At 41.3% G+C, this 23,611-nt stretch overlaps 2 protein-coding genes across 2 annotated transcripts; one reads left to right on the top strand and one right to left on the bottom strand.

The window, feature by feature from the left end:
• gpr37l1a (G protein-coupled receptor 37 like 1a) lies at window positions 1-3,135 on the top strand (the record flags this gene model as incomplete). Its single annotated transcript, XM_080727386.1, has 2 exons — window positions 1-306; window positions 2,050-3,135. The coding sequence occupies exons 1-2, from the start codon at window positions 76-78 to the stop codon at window positions 3,133-3,135; spliced, it is 1,317 nt and encodes a 438-aa protein (XP_080583512.1). The 5' UTR covers window positions 1-75.
• Window positions 3,136-12,144: 9,009 nt separating this feature from the next.
• Window positions 12,145-22,644, bottom strand: arl8a (ADP-ribosylation factor-like 8A). The gene is made up of 7 exons (XM_080727387.1): window positions 22,219-22,644; window positions 18,433-18,513; window positions 17,956-18,029; window positions 16,355-16,448; window positions 14,401-14,468; window positions 14,110-14,180; window positions 12,145-13,596 (listed from the first exon to the last, which is right to left on the bottom strand). The coding sequence occupies exons 1-7, from the start codon at window positions 22,339-22,341 to the stop codon at window positions 13,547-13,549; spliced, it is 561 nt and encodes a 186-aa protein (XP_080583513.1). The 5' UTR covers window positions 22,342-22,644; the 3' UTR covers window positions 12,145-13,546.
• Window positions 22,645-23,611: the final 967 nt, after the last annotated feature.

Below are 23,611 nucleotides of genomic sequence, written 5' to 3'. Positions count from 1 at the left end.
TCGGACAAAGGCTTGGTGTTGGTGCAGAACCCGCTGTACCCGGTGACGGACAGCTCGTACGGGGCGTACGCGGTGATGCTGCTCGCCCTCATCCTCTTCGCCGTGGGCATCGTGGGGAACCTGGCGCTGATGTGCATCGTGTGGCACAACTACTACCTGAAGAGCGCGTGGAACAGCATCCTGGCCAGCCTGGCCTTCTGGGACTTCCTGGTTCTGTTCTTCTGTCTGCCCGTGGTCATCTTCAACGAGCTCACCTCCAAACGCCTGCTGGGAGACCTCTCCTGTCGCATCGTGCCCTACATGGAGGTGAGATTGATTGATATGTTGATTGATTGATTGATTGATTGATTGAATAAGTGAACAGCCCACGTGCTGTTTACATTTCTGACTAAAAGGCCCTTTCCCACTGGGCACGATAACGATAAAGATAACGATAAAAAATATCGTTTTCAGTTGAAGTGGAAGACAGCATCCACACCACAACGATAAAGCCGTCATAATTGATGTGAACGCTGACATATCGTTATCGTTATCTTTATCACGTCCGGTGGGAAAGAAGCATAATACATTATGGATAAAAGGAAAACACAAATTAATTGTTTCCATATTGTGGTCCCCTGTATTCAATTCATCAGAATTGCATAAAATATGTTTCATCAACAAATTACATCAAAACACTATTAAGGAGAAAAGGGAAAACAGTGACGGTGAATGACCTCCTTTTCCTACCTTTGTGGTCTCCTAGTAGAGAAAAACAGTGATACACATCCTTTAATGGATGGTGTCAGGACATTCCACATTTTGGAGGCAGAGTAGTATGATGTTGGTCACACAACATCATTCATGAGACAGACGGACACACACACACACACACACACACACACACACACACACACACACACACACACACACACACACACACACACAGCATACATATAAATACATATAGACTGCTATGGTCTCTTTTGTAAGACACTTTATGTATATATACTTATATATTATTCGCCCCCTCTATTGATGCACCTTCTCTTTATTGGTACTGTACTGCTCTTGTTTTTTTTTCTTGTTTTTTTCCCCTCTTATCTATCTTTTTTCTTACGTCTCTGTAACTTTGTAAATAACTGTATACTGCTGTGCTACAACTGGACAACTGAATTTCCCCCTTGGGATAATATAGGTATCTATCTAACTATATAAATACATATACAATAGAGAGGGGGAGATAACAGGTATCATGAAATCAAGTAAAAAAAAAAAAATTAAACAACATTAAAGTAAACAATTTTCTACATTTATATGTGCTCCCTCCCTATATGCCAATGTTTTAACTTTGAGCTTTGTTCATTCACTTGGTGTTTGTAATTAAATTCTGTGTGCAACAAGGCACAACCTATTATAGACTACTCTAGTCTTTAAAACAGGCCTGGCTGCCAGCCCTGTCTGTGTTTGGTTAGTTAACCTATTTGTATGCTAATGAAGGACGGTTAATTGTTTGGAGGCGTGGGTTCAACTAATTGAGGTCATTAAGCATGCACTGAAGGAGGAGGGAGAGGGGTCAGATGGCACTATAAACATAGACTATGCTCTTTTTGTCAAGACGTAGTGCTACAGGAGCCTATTTGTCGCTTATTTGTAGCCATGACGTATATTTATAGTTATTCCTTGGCAGCAATAGTTTTAACAGCTTTGTGTATGTTGAAAATATTTGGATGAATTCATGTAAAATTATACTGTCTCTCTGCTTGTGTACTCTTCTTCCTCAATTCTTTACATCCCTATCCTTATCCTGGTTTTCTTGCACTGACTGACCACTTGACTATGACTATCTTCATTATTCCTTCCGTCTTATCATCATTATTACTACTTTTTCATATCCACCACCGTACTATATCAAATCCTTAGGCAGGGGATGATCATTATCAGCTTTTGACTAAGAGGTATAATGTATTTAAAACACCCGTTTCGAATGATGTCAATGCACTGAATGGGAAAAATATGTTTATTATTGTATTAGCTACTATTAACCCCCACCCCTTGTTCCTTTACCAGGTGACCTCCTTGGGGGTTGCCACCTTCAGCCTGTGTGCCCTGAGTATAGATCGTTTCCATACTGCGACCAGCCCGGGGCCACTCCAAACACCCAGAGTTGAGCCATGCCAGTCCATCCTGGCCAAGCTCTCTGTCATCTGGATCGGCTCCATGGTCCTGGCTGCACCTGAGTTACTCCTCTGGCAACTCACTCAGGAAGTTGTGAGCACCTCAGTGATCCCTCAAGATGGCAGTCCTCCTCTAACTCCCATCAGCTACCAGGTCAAACAACCAGGGAGTTCACCAGTTGCTAGCTTTGGAGCCCAAACAGGTGGCTTATTAGTGGATATGTGTGTGCGCCAGCCCTCTATGGATCTGCCAGAGACGGTGTATTCTCTGGTGCTGACGTACCACGAGGCCCGCATGTGGTGGTACTTCGGCTGCTACTTCTGTCTGCCGCTACTTTTCACGTTAGCCTGCAACTTAGTGACGCGACATGTCATCGCCCAAGAGACTCTGCAGAAAGCAAGTAGCCTTAAGGTAGCAGGAGGACGAACCTCCTCCTCTTCCTCCTCCACGTCTTCCTCTTCCTCCTCTCCTAAAAAGAAGCAGCAAGCGAGGCGGGAGCAGCGGCTCAGTTCAACGGTGATGGCGCTGGCTGTCATTTACGCTGTTTGCAACCTGCCGGAGAATGCCTGGAACATCGCCCTGGCTTACATCTCCATCCCCGTCTCCACATCCACTGAGGCTCTCCTGGCCCTGATTGGCCAGTTTCTGTTGTTCGTGCGCAGCTCATCTACACCGGTGTTGCTGCTGTGTCTGTGTCGTTCACTCGGCCAGGCGTTCATGGACTGCTGTTGCTGCTGCTGCGAGGAGTGTCTCCCGGATGGCGCATCATCTTCATCGTCCTCAGCCTCCACCACAGCGACTGCTACATCCGCCTCTCCTTCCGCTCTTTCCTCTCCCGTATCCCTCTCCCCACCCTCACTCTCTCCCTCTTCCTGCAAGGAAGAGAAACTCAAAATCATCTCAGGGACATCGCCGGCGATCTTCTACGACAAGGTTAAAGACACTTCCTCTGTGGTGGCAATTGGAACTCCCTGTTGAGGTCTCTCTGCCACAGCCAGGAGCCAGCAGCAAAACTCCCAATGCCTTCATTGTTCCAGTCTATGTGAACTGGAGGCGTGGAGTCATCATAACAGCAGAAACACATCAGATCCTGAAATCTTTTTTTTTTTAGGAGGCCACAATAGATTCATTAAGTTGCAGAGACTGGTGGCCACAGACTGACAGACTGGTGTTTATGAACTGTCTGGTTTCTTGCTGTTGCTTCATTTCAAAAATATATTTTTGATCATAAGGGATCAATGAAATTAAAGCTGTCAAAAGCAAGCTGAATGAACTCGGTGCAAACGTTTTCACTAGTCTTTGTAACTGTTTGAGTAAGACACAAAATAATGTTATTTTAGCTGTGGCTTATTCTCTGAATTCCTGGTGTGTGTGTGTGTGTGTGTGTGTGTGTGTGTGTGTGTGTGTGTGTGTGTGTGTGTGTGTGTGTGTGTGTGTGTGTGTTTGTGTGTTTTCTTTTTCTTTTTTTTTCTTTTTCTTTTTCAACTTCCGGTGTAGTCTTTGTATATTCTTTTGTGGGAATTAACCAATGAAAAGCATGATGCGTCCTCTGACTGTGCCTGGGAGCTAGGTCCTGTCGCTAACCTCTTGAACTCTGTCTGGGATGATCTGGAATGAAAAGAATGCTATTCAATAGTATCCGTCAATCCTTGTCATAACACCCACCACTGAAGAAAACGTTGTTTATACTTCTTGGTGTTAAGGTTCCTTGACTTGGTATTCAGCGGCTGAAGGTCATGGCGAAAGAGTCATTCAGAGCAACAATTGGCCTTTGAATTTTCCCAGCCGCCATGAACACACAATGTATAAGCTGCCGTGGCGAACAGTCAAAAGAATTCTTTGCTTCTGCTCTCGAGTATTTTCAGGATTCCTCAACTCCTTCTCCGTCATGATTTACAAAATGTTCCATGTATTTCCTGTCATCTGATATAGCGCACATTGTTTCATTGCCCAGCTCTTGGTACCCAAATAGAAATCAGTTCTTGGTTCTCACATAGAAATCAGTTGTTTATACCAACTTAAAAATCAGTTGTTTGTATCCACGTGGAAACATATCAAACTGGATCCTCTGTATACTAAACAACATGATTTATAAACCATTATGTGAGGGCCCCTTCTAAGTGCAGGGCACTTAGAATTGTCCCTAATATTTCACCCTTATGCTACCCCTTTCCATTATTTGTTTATCTATTTAACACCATTTTCCATTCCCATACTGCAATGGTCAGTGTCAATTTAACTCTGAGAGTGTAGAGATGAAACTAAATGGACCAGTAAGAGTCCATTTACTAGCAGAATTAAAGTAACACACTTGCTGTGCATTCTTTGACATGTTTATATCAAATATTCAATGTTTTATTAAATACAGTCTTTGGTGTTTGATATTTATCTGAACTCGCTGAAATATAAAGCCGTTTGCAGCTACAGTATAGGACCTTGTTGGTTTTATAGAGTTTTATGGATTTCCTTACAAAAAGGCATTTGTGAAATCCATAATTTCACATGTGACAAATGTGAAATCTATCATTTAATAAGTAAAAACTTTACGGTCACAAGATTTTCATGTTGATTTAATTTTCTTAAATGTGAAAATGAAGGCAGTCACATATAAGGTCAGATTACATGTGAAACACTGACGCTGAAATCATGAAATGTTTCATATAAATAAAAAGCACACATGCTTGCTCTTTACATGTGACAAAAATAAACATGTGAATCAATCATGTGAGTTAACCACAGAGATCACTTTTCTTTCTCCACAGGTGATGTTTTGTTTGTTTGTCTGTTTTTAAATCTGCCATTAACATCAGTTACTGTACATCTGCTTAACATTTAGAACTCTAGAAAATATTTTTCAGTAGCTCAGGATTCAATAAGTAATGCAAACAATGAAATATTGAAATGTTTGTATGTGTAAGAGGGACATATTAAAGACAATTTCCCATTGAATATGTTGATAATATGTATGATAGAATTTAGGCTTTTAATGTAGGTGCGTAGCATACAAGTTTAAGGACCAGTGATGCTTTGTTTCCAGTTTTAGCTAATAAACAGTCAAAGATCAGTGATCAGTCTTGCTTCTCGGTTTGTTAGATAAATCATGGTTGATGGAAAACATGCATCTCTGAATGCACAAGCAAGTCATTACAAGTCAATGGAGACCACCACAGCTGCCCATGTACACCCACCCACACACACATTCTCACACACTCATGCACACACAGGCAGGATTGGTCTGGATTGGATTCTACAGAGCATCATGGAAGCGCTCTAAGCAGTGTCCCTGCTCTCTGAGCTGAAATATTTGTCCTCCCACTTAGTTGTGCCTGGTGCTGCTCAAAGAAAGAAGCAGAGGGGGACAGCGCCAATAAGGCCAGCTTTGTTCGCATGTCCCCCCTCTCTCTTCTACCCAAGCCGGAGCCCCGTCACTGCATTCAGTAGCCAAAAGCCCCCCTCCCCCAAGACAGTTGCCAAGTTACCCCCACAATCAATGTCCTTAGCAGTGACTGAAGAGAGAAGAAAGAAGGGGAGGGTAGAAGCAGCAGAGGAGGAGGTGCACGCAGTGTGCACATGCACACACTGACCAAAACAACCCCACTGCTCTCTCCTAAAACCTCACAGTTCCTCTTGGTTTCCCTGACGATGGAGAGTCTGAGAGAGAGAGAGAGGGGAGGGTGGGCTTTGGTTGTACTGTGTGGGCCTGAAACTCAAGACGCCGCCAGCCATTCGCCTCCCTCCCACCCTCATGCTTTCATGCACTGCACTTGTTGCGCATGAATTCACACATGATGGTGTACGAAGAAAGGGAACAAAATGAGGATTAATTAATGCTCTCTCACTTGCTTTTGAGTCTAGACTACTTGTTTTTCTCATCACTAGATGTAGAAATCCTTATTTGGTAGGTTTTGAAGTGTCAAGTGTTCCTTTCAGTGGGTTAACATGTTAGAACTGGGAAATGTACAATGGGAAATGTATTATTGCCAGGGAGGAATGTTGGAAGGCATTGCTGTATAAGTACACTATAAGTACTGTGTTTAAAATAGGTTAAAAATAAGGTTGTACAATATTGCAATGATCGTACCTCTTTGCTTTGTTTGTTTTGTATTTTGGAATTAAACATGGCATATGTTATAATCCTCAATGAAAGCTTTTGTGAAATTATTTTTAAATTGTTCAAGAGGGATAATCTATAAAGTAGGATTCCCAAGTGGCACAAATGTTAAATATGTCGGGAATGCTTCGATTCCTGGCGCTGGACAGTTGATATTGTGTGCCACAAGAGTTCATTCTTTTTTATTATACATGTTGTTATAAACATAATAATCCACCTAGATATACACAATATATGCTAGTAAAAGCAACTCATCCATTACTAGCTACTCTTCCTGAATGTTTGGATGACATTAAAGCAAAATAAAACTGCTGACCTTAGCACCATGTGATATAAGCAAGGCAGTTGCAGCAACATAATGTGTGTGTTAGATTTAGGTGTGCTAATATGTAAACAAACAAATACTGTTACTGTAAAATGATGGATGCCACAAAATGATCACCCTGCAAGCCGTCATGATGGCGTTATGATAACGTCCTCCGGTGACTCCGGTGACGTTCAGAACTAGGCCAGATCACAGCCCATATGGGGATGGGGGATGATCTTGACATCATTATTGTTTGTAATGTTGGTTGATAAGGTTATATTCTGGGACATATCTGACAAGTTATGATATTTATCTGGCCTCGATCGGACCCTCTCTGATTAATCCAGGATGTCTGTTTTTGTGGGCAGGATTTATGTTGGTTGAAATCAGGTGATATTCTAGGCCAGATCCGACTAGTCATGGTTTGACTTGATCTGGCCCCAAGCGAGACATCACTGATTGGTCCAGGTCCTGACCGTGCTTGCTGGGCAGAATAGCATATCCAACCTCCACCAAACTCATCTTTGAAAGACCCAGGTCTTAACGTGTGGAACATGTGGAACGCCCTTCCACAAGCCCTAAAGGAGAGCAATTCCCTAGCCTCCTTCAAAATTGGTATGAAAAGTCACCTTCAGACAGCAGCTACCCGTGACTTGTAAATAGACTAAGCCCCCATGCTCCCCCCCCCCCTTTTTCTTTGTATTCTGCCTTTTGTATTTGATGTTATGCTTTTGAAACTGATATTATCCTAGATAAAGTACTATGTTCTATCCGTCTGTCTTTCAATGTTATATGAGATACTTAAAGTGTGGTTCCTGTGGAAATAAGCCTCGGCTTTCTAGGATCTCCTTTTAGTTGACCTTGTACCAGTGATTTGTACTGTCATGAAACTGTACTTTTTTCTATTGCAAACTTCTAATAAATTCTTCAATCAATCAATCAATCAAAACTTTGATTTCTCCAGACAGTACCCACCCCACCCTTTGATTGGCTTCAGGTTCATTTGAACTTGGTTGTGTGTTAGAGACCGCACCCTTAAGTTACCACACCTGCCTGTACCCGAGTGTTCCCTTCTATATTTCACAGGCCAAAGTAGTCAGCATGTTTTTAAGCCATTTCTGTATTCATGTGACTAGACAAACAATGTACAGTAAAGGTATGCATATATTACGGCTTTAGAACACTTTTTTGCATTGAACAGTGTGTGTCCCTCCTCCTCTGTTTTGCTTTGGATCATTGCCTTCCTGGGAACCCAAGGCAAGTTAGCAAGTTGTAAATAATTTATTCTGATGAATTATGGGAAGAACAGTGCGAAAAAAATGAGTTTGTAACACCAATATGTTTGGGGTATGTATACAGTCCAGTGTTCAGGGGGACACTAAAAGATCTTGGTAACACAATGTGTTATACTTGTCATAAATCGATGCTGAAGAAGTTGCAGTAGGCCTATACTATACTTAATATCTCTATGCCATTGAACTAAGCTCTTTACACCAACTGAAAGACAGAATAGTGTCATAATTCAGATTAATCACAGCATGGTCTCACTACTACAGAGTACAGACAACAGCTTTATTGCAAAGCAACAACAGTGATATGAGCCTGGCCTTCAGTTGATTACATTTACAGAGCAGAGCACAAACCTTCACACTACAAACGAATGCAGCTGTAACATTCACAATTCAAAGTACTATGCTCAAATAGAAATCTCCTCCAAATTGGCATTCACAAAAAAACTAAAAACAAAACAGCAACTGTAAAATAAGGTAAAAACAAGAAATGTATATAACTGCATGCCTGATTGTGTGTGCTGTATGGTTTGTACACATGTATGCTCTTCTTGGCTCCCAGACACACATTATTAGATGATGTTTTGATTTCTATGGTACCAGCAGGCCCAGTGAATATAGACTAAAATGCACACACTTCCATCAAGTAGTGCCAACCATTACCAAGACAACAGCCCAGCGACTAGCTTTCTCAAGTGAGAAATGCTACCAAGATGAGGACTACAAGTGCCTCTGTGGGCCTCAAGACTGGAACCCCTGCAGAGACTACTGGGCTTTAATCCCAGAGGGGCCAGAGGTTCTAGATTCTTCCTCTTCCAGTGACACCAGAACACAGAAGCGGTCCAGCACGGCAGCCACAGTTCTGTCAATAAGACAGCAGGTGGTGGAACCGAAGCTGGGGACTCCTCGGCAGGCGGTTGTGGAGCTTCTGACAGCCGGCTCCCTTATGCGCAGTCAGTGACCGGACCAGAGATGGACTGCAGGGCCACTTCCTCACTGAGAGAGCCACGGATTTTCGGTCTAGACATGGGAAGCATCAATAAAGCCCACAAGTAAACACTAGGGGTTTCATTCTTTCAGTCCTAAACAAATAGTGCTTTCATTGATGGGACTCAACTGCATGGCTGAAAGCTTGACACTGCTAAAGCGAGGAAAACCAACAACATCTGATGGGGTCTTTCCAAGAGACGATAAAACAAACATGTAATTGAAGATTAGGTAAAAAAAAAAAGAAGAAAAAAAAGTCTTTGGTGAGGAAATCGTTTGAAGTTTGAACCATTTGAAAAGCACTTTTTCCTGTGTCACTGCCCAGTGCAGCCTTCATGTCTCAAAGGATTTTGTCATATTCTCCCAAAGCCTGCTTAGGCAGTAGGCTAAGCAAGCTTGCAGGCTTGGTCATTCAGTCTTTCATGAGCTGCCCTTTTGTGTGTCTGAGAGTGTTAAATAGAAAGAGGAGAGAAGAGGAGGGAGCTCAGAATTCACAAAGTGAGAAAAGAACAGTACAAAAAGGCTCTTGCTTAGCCCAGGCCCTTGAAGATCATCTTAATGAAACATCTATATCGCCCTCTTCTGGCTATAGTAGCAATGTACTACCAAGACTTTTGAATATGTGGATATGTATTTGTAACATGGAAATCTTTTATGGTAATTATGTTGAACTGAGGCCCGGCTAGTTAAGTCAAGTTGCTCATATGGGCTTTGATGATAAAGTGGGCCTGTCTTCTTGCATTATACTGATCAGTCAAACAACGACATTTTAAATATTGCACAATTAAAAATGCAATACATTTTGTTGAAGGTGGTTAACAGTTATTTTTTTCTTCTAATTTGTTTTAGTTCTGAGCTTTTGTACTTGACCTCTTCAGTTTATGTGAAGTGCAATTGAACCAAAATTCCTGTCACCTCTTTGTACAGATCCATCTAAAGAAAATAGAATATTTTGTAAGTAAATATTCTTCTGTAATAAAAAAATATAAATAAAATTGAAACTTTCGTATAGTATAGATACATTGCGCATGCAGTGAAATATTCCAACTTTTTTTTAGATTTTGAATTTTTATGGCATACAGTCCATGAATATCAAAAATCCATATTGCAAAATATTACATTATTACACAAGACCACTCAAAACAAGGATTTATAATAGAGAAATGTCAACCTTCTGAAGTCAGACTTGCTTGAAGTTCAGTGGGAAGTTTCTGCAGTCAGTTCTGATTTGGGGTGCTATGTCATCTGCATGCTTTTTTACACAATATTCATTTTTTTAAGATGGATCTGTATGCCTGTACTATAGCTATGTGTGACACTTCTTTATCACAGGTTTAAATCTGGTTCAAAGTCTGTCACACACCATCACCTCTCTCTACGCATTATTCCCCCTCTACTGCAACTGTATGATCTGATGAAGCAAAAGTGCCTCAGAAATAACATTACAAAATGCTTAAAACTTCTACAAAATGATAAGACAAGCCAAGTGTCACGCGGCCATTAAAACTCAATGTGTATGTGTGCTTCCTTTCCTTCACATCTCAACTGAATGTCGTCTTTTATTATTGTGAGTTCAGCCACAAAATGTACAATAGTTGTAGTTATACAAATATACTGTACAGCCTGGTGCTATACGTGTACTGTAGTTCGAGAAGACTTCACCATAGCTTGTAAGAATACATACAGTAAGTCAAAAGAGAGTTAGCCGATAAGTTTACCGTCAAAGAGTCAAACTTTATCCGTTCTGAATTACATGGCATAAAAAATACATACAGGTAGAAAACAAAATAATTCATAACAGTGCAAATTATACAGTATCTCCCATATTTTTTTACAAGAACAGAACTGGACTGAAGGAGGAGAAAGAGGTAAGTGTAGTTCTTTTAAAAAGGGGTATTAATAGGAAGGAGAGCAGGGGATACAGAAACAACCCCCAAAAGCCATTTCTGTCAGCCCCTATGTGTACAGCTTCACAGAACTGAAGGGAAGGGATATGGCTATAGTGTCAACATTCAGACAAACCTAAATGTCCACCAGGTCACTTGAACCTTGTCTAACCTATGGCGATCAGGACACATTTTAATGCAAGTACAACTTGCATTAACATGTATCCTGCGAGATCAGACAGGAGCTGGATAGAGCAAAAGGCCTAAAGTCCAATATGGTTTACACATCTGACCACCCAAACCAACAGGTGTTGTGTATTTGGCCACATCAGTGACAGCGTAAATGTGACGTATCTCCAGTCCACACACAGTAGCCTATAACCACTACACAAATGTAAATCTACATTTATTTGCATGCACGTCCAATTAAATTAAAGTAAATAAACTAAAATGTGTGAGCTAGTAATGAGCTAATAGTAAATAGTCTGAAGAGTACGGGGCAATTCATCCAACACTGTCAAGAGGATGTGACCCGAGGATGCAATGTAATTTGTAAGTAACTAGAGGGTCGCGGCCCTTCGGGCCGCTCACATCTAGTAAAAAAAAAAAAAACGTTAAAAAAAATTGGGGGGGGAACTATTGTGGCGGAACTATTGTGCCGCAGCGCACGTTTCCGGTCGGACATATTTGACCGGCGGACTATTTTATACAGAGGCAAAATATGAGGTTAATAACGAATACAACTGTATACAGAGGTTTGGAAACGACATCTTGCAAAGGTGACATGGGTGTTTGAATTTTTAAGCTATATTTAGTACATATGTAGTACATCTTGGCCAAGTGGTTTGGTATTTAAGTTAGCGATACATGACCCGGAAGTAGATCACTTACTCTTTTGTAATATAAAGATATTTTGGCAATCTGGATATGAGATGCATGTTAAAGCTGAAATAAGTATTTCTTTTGATATTGTATCAAATGACCCTGTGGGAAGTACTTTTGATTCCACTGACATACAGTACCACAGTGAACTACTATCACCAGCTCATTGTTAACATTGAAGACCCCTCAGTTCCAATTAGGCTTTTCCTGGTGTTCATTTTTTCCTGTGAATCTCTATTTACATTTTCCCTAATGAGACGTAAACTTTTAGACAGTAGCCAAACTAGTCGGCATGAGCAGTTTGTCAAAGCACGCACGCATATTAATTTTGCCTGGACAGGGAGGCCATTAGTAGACTGGTTGTGTCTCAAACCGGTCTCTAGAGTTCATTCTCTAGTTCAGTAGGTATTAGGCAGGAATCTGCCCAGGGAGTAAGACATTCTCTAGATCAGTTCCCAAACTTTTTAGCCTGTGAAGAGAATTTAGATTCTAGCCCGGAAAACAATGAAAATAGCAGATCTACAAGCTCACGACGTGTTGCTTTGTGCAGCGTTGTGAGCTTGTAGATCAGCTATTTTCACTGCTTCTTAAACATTTGTTGTCTAATTTTATTTGTCTTTTATTTATCAATGAAATGACTTAAGGAAATCATTGATTTTTTTTATCATGAAAAAAACAAACAAACAAATAATGAAGGGACCCATAACAATGTGTAACAACAGTGTTTGGGAACCAGTGCTCTAGATTGCCTCAAATCCAAAATCACTCCAGTGGACTGGAAGTTCAGCTCCCTAGAAAATCCACAGAATTCACCGTAAAAGCCAGCATCCTTGCTCACAACCTCCAATGACGACATTAACCCTACTTTGATGTGCGATGGTGTCGTGTGGTGAAAATAGCAGATCTACAAGCTCACATCGCTTATAAGCTTGTAGCGCACATTTTTTGAAAAAAATGACATGCCAATATATATATATATAGCCACATATGTTAAACAATAGTTTATTTTTCTGTATTTACACTAAACCTAACTTCGTTAGCCAACCGATTGATGTTACGTCATTATCAGGTGCTGCCTTGGGATCCTGTCACGCGTCACTGACTCATCAGTGTCCCAAAGTTCAATGACTCAGTAACCAAATCAATGCTCGAAATTCAATTCACTGTACGTGACTCACTACCTACGGAACTAGTGTTGTCTACTTACTTCCCTTGAGCAGCCATAAATCGCTTATATTACAGCTTTAGCATCAGGTGAAACTGGGGCTGACAGAAAAAGACTTGTGGGTTAAAAACTCATTAAGACCTGGAATTATTTTATGCTTTAGCTATTGAAAAATAGCAGATATACATGCTCATAGCGCGGCACTGAGTGAGTGCCGTGCTATGAGCTTGAGCTTGTAGATCTGCTATTTTTGAATAATCGTGAAAAAGTGTTCAAATCTTTGAATATATCATTTTCAAAGCAAACCTTTGTAACTCAAACTTTGCTACTGGGGTCCACATTTTGAGATGGGGGTCCGTGGCCAAATACCTATAATTTTGGGGGTCCTTGACATAAAAATGTTTGAGAACCACTGATGATAGAAACACGAGTTTAAAAAAGGAAAAAAACAATTTTAGAAGACATTTATAGAATCGGGTCAATATATTCAAAGACTTGCACAAATTTTCACGATTTTTCAAAAATAGCAGATCTACAAGCTCAGCGAGCTTGTATATTTGCTATTTTTTTAATAGTTAAAGCATAAAATAATGGTTGAAGCAATAACATGTAATAATGCATTCCCGGTCTAAATGGGTCAAATGGAACCAAGCGCAGCGACGGATAGGTGGAGAAGAGAGAGAGACCAGGAGAAGCAGGAGGAGAAGAAAAGGGTACAGATGGTCTTTGGGGATGGTGGTCGGGGGTCTGGAGATGTGGTCCTCATGTTCTCCTGTTCCGAGAATGCTGGATCAGCCACTGTAGTGTGATGTCTACACACACACACACACACACACACACACACACACACACACACACACACACACACACACACACACACACACACACACACACACACACACACACACACACACACACACACACACACACACACACACACACACACACACACAAAGAAATATACAACATAAACGTTTTTACCTCTTCATGTAGTGTTTACTATTTGTTCATTCGACAGTGGTTTGCACCATTCAAATATTATTTGGCCGTGGACCCCCATCTCAAAATTGTTTTTCCAGGGACCTCCCAGAAGCAAATATTTGAGTTACAAATGTTTGCTTTTAAAAATATATACAGTATTCAAAGATTTGCACACAAAAAGAATATAACAATTTTTCAAAAATAGCTGCAACTCTTTTTTATTTATATCATGTCAGCAAAACCTACGTTTTATCATTTTAGAAACGTTGGAAGCAACCGAGAGTAATGTTGTGAATTAAGATGAGCAGGCATTGCTTCAAGTTAATGTGGACAGCTTGACTCACCGATGTTGTCTTTCTCCTTACAGGAGATAGAGTAACAGCAAATCTCTCTGTCCTGGATAGCTGACAAATTCCTGGAGGGGAGCGGAGAGGAGATACAGTAGGAGAAGGTAATAAGTGAATTGTATACGGATGTCTAATCATGGGCTAGTTGAACCGTTAATGTAATGACCAACCTGTAAGGATAGAAAAAGGCAGCAATACCAACGGTCCGAAGGAACCAGATTAGGAAGCCTACTCAAAGTGATTGTAAATGGAAATAAATAAAATTGAAATGATGTTCATTGTACTTACATGCGCTCAATTAGCTCCTTCTCATCCAAGGCACCGGATATGTCTCGCTTGTTCCCTAACACCAGTACCTGGGGTGAGGAGAGGACCCACGTGTTACAAAACTCATCAGCTTTGGTTTAACCGTGTTGGAGGAGGTGAAGAGCATTTGACCATGCACGCATGCACGTATTGCGCGCACACAAAATATTTGTATTTTTTTCTTCTTTTTTGTCACTTCTATTTGACGATCTCATCTCAAATCCATTGTGTCCATCACTCTCCTGTAGCTGTCCCCTCTCATCTCAGTCTGACTTTTACAACCCTGTCTCCCAGAAAAGCTTTAACCTTGGAATATCTCTTTAGTAACAACCCCACACACACACACACACACACACACACACACACACACACACACACACACACACACACACACACACACACACACACACACACACACACACACACACACACACACACACACACACACACACACACACACACACACGCCACATCCATAGGTCTCTCTTTCTCCAATAAATCATTAGGTGCAATCCTTCTTGTCTTCACTCACATACATTCATTATTCATGTCTGGGCTTAGCCTATGGAAGGACTGTACAAAATAATGTGTGTGTGTGTGTGTGTGTGTGTGTGTGTGTGTGTGTGTGTGTGTGTGTGTGTGTGTGTGTGTGTGTGTGTGTGTGTGTGTGTGTGTGTGTGTGCGCGCGCTATCTTTTGTATTTTGTTCTGGTCTGTGCTGTTATACTACTGTGCTAAGTAAGTTGCCTGGCCTTGAGATGCCACACTGCAGGTGGAGCAGCGATCAATCTCATATTTATTGTTCCAGAACATCTGACAAGTTCAACCTCATGTTGATCTGTTTCAGCTTCACGGTGCGTTTTAACAACTGGTTACGGTTGGACGTATTTTCCGGAAGTGTGTTATTTGTCAATGGGACCGACCCGGCAACGACTGGCGATAGCAGGCGATAGTGGAAAACGTCGCCCAAAAACATATATATTATATATATACTATATTATTAATAGGTTATCTTTTGGATGACATCGCCCTGTTGCCCGCTGTTTACACATCTACTGCCTTTTAACCTGAAGGGATGCTTGGTGCCTTGGTGCCGCGCCGCTTTCTCCGTAGGCCGCCGCTATTATTTTGAAGGGCCGGAAGGGGGTTGTTTTTGTTTTTTTGGATTATCACTTGACGGCAACGATTACGTCATCTAGTCACATGACAGTGTGGGTCCAGAAGAGAAACATGGCTGCGCCCAGCTGAGTCTATTGTGTACAGTATGCAGACCACCCTTTGTATGAAAATGTCTCTTTTGAGTAAATGAAGTCTCTTTATGGGCCTCTCGATGGATTTACTATGGAGGACGTGCCTTGGTCCTCCATTGTACAAATTCCGTTCACTTCGCGTGCACGCCCGATGTTGTAAACAAATCGCGGACATTACCGATGCGGGCGGGACCGGAGCGACGTACTGTAAGTAATTATACCTTTACTGTAAATACAGTAAGATTCACAGTCCTCACCGTCAACGGCACCATGATTTTAACCCTTTCAATGACGGTGAGGATTGTCAACAGCAGCAGAACTGTTAAAACATAGGGTCAGAAATAACACGAGTCATTCAGCACAGGCCAGAAACCCTCTGTTCACCAGCACCTTGTGACCTTGTGGATGGGAACGATCTATGGCTGTGTATTTGGACAATTACACAAAGCGTTATTTGTAAGATCACAGATATTCTAGGGGTAATGATTACTATGATGCATTATATCAACAGCAAACACATTATTTATGTCCTGAGTCCGACTCTTGAATCATGCATGTCGTCACTTCTCTCTAGTCTGTTACTGAAGATGCATAGAAAACATCTTAACTCATTTCAATGGTTGGTAATACTTCAGGTGAGATAATTGAAACAACCGGTGAAGTGTACAGTAAATGAGGAGGACTTACTGGAATGCCTTGAAGCTGGGGTTTGTCTAGAAGGTTGTGTAGCTCATTCTTGGAGGCCTCAATCTTCTCTGGGTCTGCTGCATCTACCATGTAGCTGGGAAATGAAGTGAGACTTTGTTAATCAGATGAAGAAAGAAGAGAGAGAGAGAGAGAGAGAGAGAGAGAGAGAGACTAATATGACAATCTGAATAAAGTTGTAAGCCTCTGCCTCCAGGAGTCATTTAATGTCACAGATGTCATAAAGCCATCTTTATGTTTCCTAACATGGTTATGACATCATGAAACATGTTAGTGGGTAATGTAGGGTAATTCCCATCTGTGAATTGGAAGGTTGCAAGTTCGACCTTCAGCTCGCCCAGTCTGTGCGTCTTCATGTCCCTGAGCAAGACAATTAACCCTTAACTGCTCCCCAGGCGCAATATTAATGCTCCTAATAGTTAAGATGGGTAATGCAGAGGACAAATGCTGCGTATGGGCAAATGTACTGTTGCAAAGACCCAACAACATCTAAAGGGCACACTATTATTAATATTATCATCAGTCTTTACATGACTACCACTAATCTCTGAAAGAATCCAGGTGGACTCACAACGTTTTAAAAAAGTGTGTTCAGCATAACAATTTAAAAAATGCTGTGAATTATGAATACTGTCTATGATCAGACTTTGCACATCTAATAGTCTTGCAAAGCAGGTAAGGCAAAAAAAAACTAGTTTTGATATTCTAAGGCAAACTGTCTTAAAAGAACAAAAAGATGAGGGAAATGCTAATGTATCCTCACTCCACAATGTGCTCGTTTAGGCTTAGGGCTTTAGCTTGCTTGTGGCTAGTTGTTGTTGACTGACCAAGAAGAATAACACATTTTCAACTACGAATGATCAACTATTAATACTTTTCTTATTGTTTTATTTATTTTTTCTTGACTTTTACAAAACGTAGCACTTTTGTGTCAAATATAAAGTGTGTTACAAATAAGATGTATTATTATAATTATTTTCAAATAAGTGTATTCTCAGCAGGGAGCGACACAGTCATAAGACACAGTGAGTGATATTAATAGTGAACTAGAAGCAGTGCTCTTCCGAGCACAGGTCTCCACCAGGCCACACAAATCGGCCTGTTATAGCGCCACCATGAGGCTGATTTAAAAAATGTGGGGCAGAGGTTCTGAATTAGCATCCAGGGAGTGTGTGTGCTCAGTTTGGCAGCGATCGGGCCAACGGCGCCGGAGATTAGCTGGTAACAACCAGCCCACACAAATCGGCCTGTTATAGCGCCACCATGAGGCTGATTTGAAAAATGTGGGGCAGAGGTTCTAGATTGGCATCCAGGGAGTGTGTGTGCTCAGTTTGGCAGCGATCGGGCCAACGGTGACTGAGATTAGCTGTTCACAAACTGCGAGGACGCACGCACGGACGCACGGACGGACGGACGGAGGGGAAAACATACTCTCCCTCAGCCTTCGGCTGGTGGAGACAATTAATAAAATCGTTGGAAATTGATGGATGGTCCTAAAAGGGAGACTCAATACACAATACAGTGTGTGTGTGTGTGTGTGTGTGTGTGTGTGTGTGTGTGTGTGTGTGTGTGTACACACTCACACAATGGCACTGACTCCTCGACAGTATCTCTCCCACATACTCCTGAATCGAGGCTGACCACCTATATCCCACAGCTGCAACAACAAAAATGTCATTATTGTAAAACATACTGTCCACACTGTTTGTCTGCTCTCCCCCTGGAGATTAGGGGTGCCGTACCTTATAAAATACTATGAATATGAATGGATAATACTAATATTAACTAACCCACCTCTACATACAGTAAATAACTTACAGCACTGAGATGTACAGTATATAATACTATACTTAAATAAATCATTATGGTATTAAAGATTTAATTAATTAATTGTCATGCCATGCAATTAATTTGAGAATCAAGAACAATTAAGAAGGTTTTATTTGTTCAAGCAGCGAAATGTTGTTGGGACTTGTTCCACAAAAAAGTGTGCAACTTCCAAACGTAATACATTATTTTATATTTAGGATGTTGCAGTAAATAATGGTGTTTCAACTAACCTTTATGGTAACATTTCCTTTTGTGATCTTCCTCATGTTGAAACCCACCGTGGGAATCATGTCTTCACTGAATTGACCTGACTGGATAACAACAACAAAAGAATATACCAGTTGTTACAGCTGCAATTAGGCAGTGTTCGATTTGTGTAAAAAAGACAATAAAAAAATAAAATACGCTAATCTCCAAGCTCACAATGTGTCATATCGTGACAGGTTATGAGCGTGTAGATGTTAGATTTGAGCTTGTAGGGGTTGGTATAAAAATCACACCTTGTGAACTGAGTGGTGGTCAAATAAAAAGAGTCAAATTCATGTATTGCAAGGTTGTTGGGGGGGGGGGGGGGGGGGGGGGGTGCGCGGGGGGGTGTGCGCGTGCGACCCGTGCGTGCATGTGTGTGTGTGTGTGTGTGTTTGTGTGTGTGTGCCCTCCTTTAACGTGTGTGTGTTTGTGTCCTGTGTGTCCCTCTCCTGGTCAGGAGAGGTATGGCAGGCGAGTGAGGCGACAGACATACACGGCCAGTAACAGACATACACGGCCAGTAACAGACATACACGGCCAGTAACATTCGTGAAAGCGAATCACAGGAGTGGTGTGACCACCACTCAAAAATCAGAAGACTGGATTTCCTCCTCATCTCCCCAGCTTAATGAACCCTGCAATTACCTCTCTGTTGTGACTCGTGAGAGGACATAAAACTTAAGGCTTGAAGCTTTAAAGACCCAGAGACTGAAGATGACCCAAAACATTGTCTGGAGGTGACCACATTGGCAATTGGCCATATTAATAAATCACTGTTATAGTGTCAGTGGCTTTGTAGAGCAACATTTAACAAGGGAAACAAATAAAACAACACCCTCTGTTCTAGTGTCCTTAGACCCTCAATTGGGATATAAAAACTCCCAAAAAGAAATACTTGGTGAGAAAAGAAAAGTTTGAAACCTCAAGATGATCACAAATAGTGGACCCCCTTCCAAAATGGACAGACATGGACAATATCCAAACTCAAGGAACCAAGCTAATGGGCGCTTAGGTGCATGGCATAGTGGTAAAGTGTCCATCACCGCGTAGTCTAGGGGTTCGAATCCACTGCGGTGCATCAGGCTTTGTCGAGCACAAATGTCATAATCTGGCCAGGGAAGCCGGGCAGGAAGGGTGATAATTGTAACTGTATGTACTGTAATCCTACGGCTGGGGCGCGCGCGGCACCTGGCAGGAATATAAGAACGGTCAGTACAACAACCTTTACAACATTTCAACAACCTTAAGCAGTAACTCGAACTGTGCTGAGTCGGCTGAAGCGGACTTCAAAGTTGGCAACATTCTGCACTGTATGTATAAAATTATACATAGTAGCCTATATTCATATGTCACAACACAGTTCACGTGACAACACAGATCACTTGAGGACACATCGGATCCACGGCCAAGAGTGGGAGGGGAAGCACAGGACTGTCTACAAAAGGCCCTTTTAATACTGACATCAACATGTCTCAGTGTTGAACTGCATCCAAGATTAGCAACTGACATCCTGTTTATACTATAATATGCCTGACTGTGTCTTAGATTATATTTTACACCTGACCTTAAAAATAAAAAACAAACACAGAGATAACAGACATTATGTACTGGTGATGATGACAGGTCCCAAATAGCCTTAATGTCACCCAAAACGGCTTCATTCATTATTGGACAGCAGCCTATAAAGCCTTCTATTAACACCTGGAACGTTCTAGTCACATGACTAACATAGCATCATCGGGCGTCCATATTATAAATGTAGGATATCCCACAGAGAATATGGCCTGTTGGCTGCCATGACATATCACGTGAAGTCACATCAAGAGTTGACGAAAAGACAAATAATTGCAGTGTCCATGGATGTTGAATTCTCGTTTGGTCACCTACTCCAGTGGTTCTCAACCTTTTTAGGCCGCGACCCCCAAAATAATCATGTTTTAACGGGGGACCCCCTACCCTGACGAGCACTAAGAGCTGAGGCATTACATTTTGTATAACACAGTTCTAAGTTGCGAGGCTTTGTGAGCATGTAGATCTGCTATTTTCACAATTTCTGCCTCTAATATTTGAAAATTTGGCCAGTGTTTATTTTGTAATTTTAGACTTTTTGTCACTTTAGAAATGTGCATATACCCCCTGTACAGTAAACTTAAACTTTTACGTTGGTTTGTTTACTGTTTAGGGAGAAAACAATGTTGCAAATTAAGTTAATCATCTAAGGACCCCCAAAATAATTTGGGGACCCCCCTGGGGGTCCCGACCCACAGGTTGAGAACCACTGACCTACTCTACTGCCCTTAAACTAGCATCCACATTTTGAAGCAGGGTACCTTGTTGGGACAATCTGTGTGTGTGTGTGTGTGTGTGTGTGTGTGTGTGTGTGTGTGTGTGTGTGTGTGTGTGTGCCTGTTTGGATGCAAAGAGAGTGGTCTCACTATTCTACATACTCAGATATACACTGGTTCTCAATGTGGGGTCCTTGAGGGGGTTCAGGGTATCCCCTGCTAAACGATTGATAATTAGGAAACCAAAACGACCCTTAAAGGTCTGTAACTTTAGAGTACAAATGGAACCAGTGGGCCTTGGTTTGCCCTTATTTGGTTCAATTTGTAGACTCTCAAGAGTTAAAATAACAGCAGATTTTACAGTGGGGTCAAGAAATTGTATCAAATGGAGGCCCAACGTGGCTTGGAATCATGCATATCAAAATGGGGTCCTTGAAATGAAAACTTAAAGGCTGGAATCACTGACTCAGAGACAGCAAAGTCAAATGAGGACACAGCTTTCTTTTCATGGAATGAGGCATTGAAACCACCACATGGCCATCCATGTTGACGTATTCTAGCTGTAGGTCTTTAATTATTAAGTATATGCTTTTAACTACTGACAACAACAATGGGAAATCTAATCTCCACCACAACCACTATTTGACTTTAGACATTAATTTTGTCTAAACGGATGTCATCGTTCATGATGTCATTATGAAGTCATATGACTAAGGTGTGAGTGGGTACACACATCCTTAAAACACCCTAGAATGCGCTTCAATGTCGTTTAATCCCAGTGGTGTAAATTTACTAAGTACATTTACGAGTTAAGTACTGTACTTGTCTTGAGTTTTTTTTTTTTTACTTTACTGGACTATTTCCAATTTACAGTAATTTTACTTCTACTATCTCAGATCCAAATATTATAGACCTACTTTTACTCCACAACAATTATTTTACAACTTTAGTTACTACTTACTTTGTAGATTTTGATTCTTATTATTTAAAAAATATATGTAAAATGTACATGAACCACTTCAGCTCTGTAGGTCTACATTTCGGCCATTTGAAAACAGCCGATCATTGTGAGCTTTGTAGATCTGCTATTTTCAAAAGATTTATTAAACATTTGAAAACTTGAAATCTGACATTCTGCACAATGAATACTTTCTACTTTTGGTACATTAAGTACATTTTGATGCCAAATTGCCAATAGACCTACTTTCGTTATTTTACTCAAGTTCATTTTGAATACTTGTAACAGAGTATTACTATGTATTGATACATTTACTACTTAATAAGTAGCAAATGTGAGTAGCCTACTTTGTTTCCACCACTGGTCCTACTACAGATTATAAATGTCATTTTGTAGGGGGCGGAGCGCCGTGTCTGGAATCACAAGACCGCTGCCTGCCGCTCCTGAATGTGTGGCAACGACTCAGCCAATAAAACAATAACATGGTCTCTCCGAAAGACACAACACAAATGACACAAAATTACCGCTATCACGTTGACAAAGGTGGTCTTGCCGGAATACTGCAGGCCGACCAGTGTGAGCTCCATCTCCTCCTTCCAGAACAGGGCTTTGAACCAGTCCAGCAGCTTGCTAAACAAGGCGATCATCTTGTATTGACCCCGGCTTCGCTTGGAAGTGGACGTATAGATAGATCAGCTGACTGTACTCTCCTCCGTGGTGGTGGTGATGATGATGGTGATATTGGGGACAATCAATGTGATTGTGAAGATGTAGGTTAATTCAGATTTTCACACAACCGATCCAGGCGGGGTTTTTTCCGGGTTATCTTTAAATCCTTTGAAAAATGAAATACCTTGAACACCTTTTTAGTGTAAGGTTATTGCTGCTGCTGTCCGCTGGCTGCTCTTCATTGGGTGGGGTTTGGTCGGTTGACAACATCCATGTACAGCTGATCACAAACAATGCATGAGCCCGTGGTCAAAGGTAGAGTATACATCCCATAGCTCGTGAGGACAGTCGTCCTCCTGGCTGGCTTCTCCCCCGTTTGGTTGGCGTGCATCTATTCTGCATCCAGCTTGAGGCAGGAGGACCCAAATTCAGAGTGAACATTTTTAACTCAAATCTTTTACTTCTGGGCCCGGGGGTAGCTGCCTGGAACAAAATATTTTGAAATGGTGGCCCGCAGCCAAATACATATATTTTATTATTATAATTTATTTGGCCATTTCCAGCGGTTCTCAAACTTTGTCTTGCCAAGGACCCCCGAAATGATATGTATTTGGCCACGGACCCCCATCTGCAAATATGTTTTTTTGGGGACCCCCAGGCCAGAAGCAAAGATTTGAATTAAAAATGTTCACTCTGAATTTGGGTCTTGCCTCATGCTAGATGCAGAATAGATAGACCTACACGCGTTTGGCGTGAAGCTGTAGTAGTCAACAATCAACATGCAGCCACTAGATGTCGCCACCTCCCCTCTCCACTACAGGTAGGCTCATCCCGATTCCCGTCAGAATCTATAATTTACCCTGACCCTGACAGAGGAGTTGGGGTGGGCCATTCAATTTAGTTTGACTCAGTTCCCTCTGATAGATACTGTAAAAATAAAGATAGGCTATTTTCTCCTTCTCATATTATTTGACAATTTGGCTATTATTGCAAATTCTGAGGGCAGTGAGAAAATGACACGACCGGTTTACAGTTTACACATACTTTATGCATCCATATATTCGCAAATAAACTGGAGTTTAATAGCCTGCATATAAACTGCATGGATAACTGGCTCTTGCCACCACTTATCACATACTTTGCAGTTTGCTGTCTTGTAGTCTATAAACAAACATACTCCAATGTATATTTATAGATTGGTAAATGTTTGATGTTATCATTTAACGTCCTCGTTATTAACATCAAAAT

This window comes from Nannobrachium achirus, assembly GCF_963921795.1.
Source record: "Nannobrachium achirus genome assembly, chromosome: 6".
Classification (NCBI taxonomy): Eukaryota; Metazoa; Chordata; class Actinopteri; order Myctophiformes; family Myctophidae; genus Nannobrachium; species Nannobrachium achirus.
Note: the sequence above shows the minus strand (reverse complement) of the source record. Positions and strands in the feature narration are given on the sequence as shown.

Excerpts from the sequence above, each read along its gene's own strand:
- arl8a (XM_080727387.1), bottom strand. The coding sequence starts at position 22,341 with ATGATCGCCTTGTTTAGCAAGCTGCTGGACTGGTTCAAAGCCCTGTTC. Across the intron at positions 18,514-22,218 it reads CCTTTGTCAACGTGATAGCG|TCAGGTCAATTCAGTGAAGA; the intron begins GTAATTTTGTGT and ends GTTGTTATCCAG. Across the intron at positions 16,449-17,955 it reads CGAGGAGTCAGTGCCATTGT|CTACATGGTAGATGCAGCAG; the intron begins GTGAGTGTGTAC and ends TTCATTTCCCAG.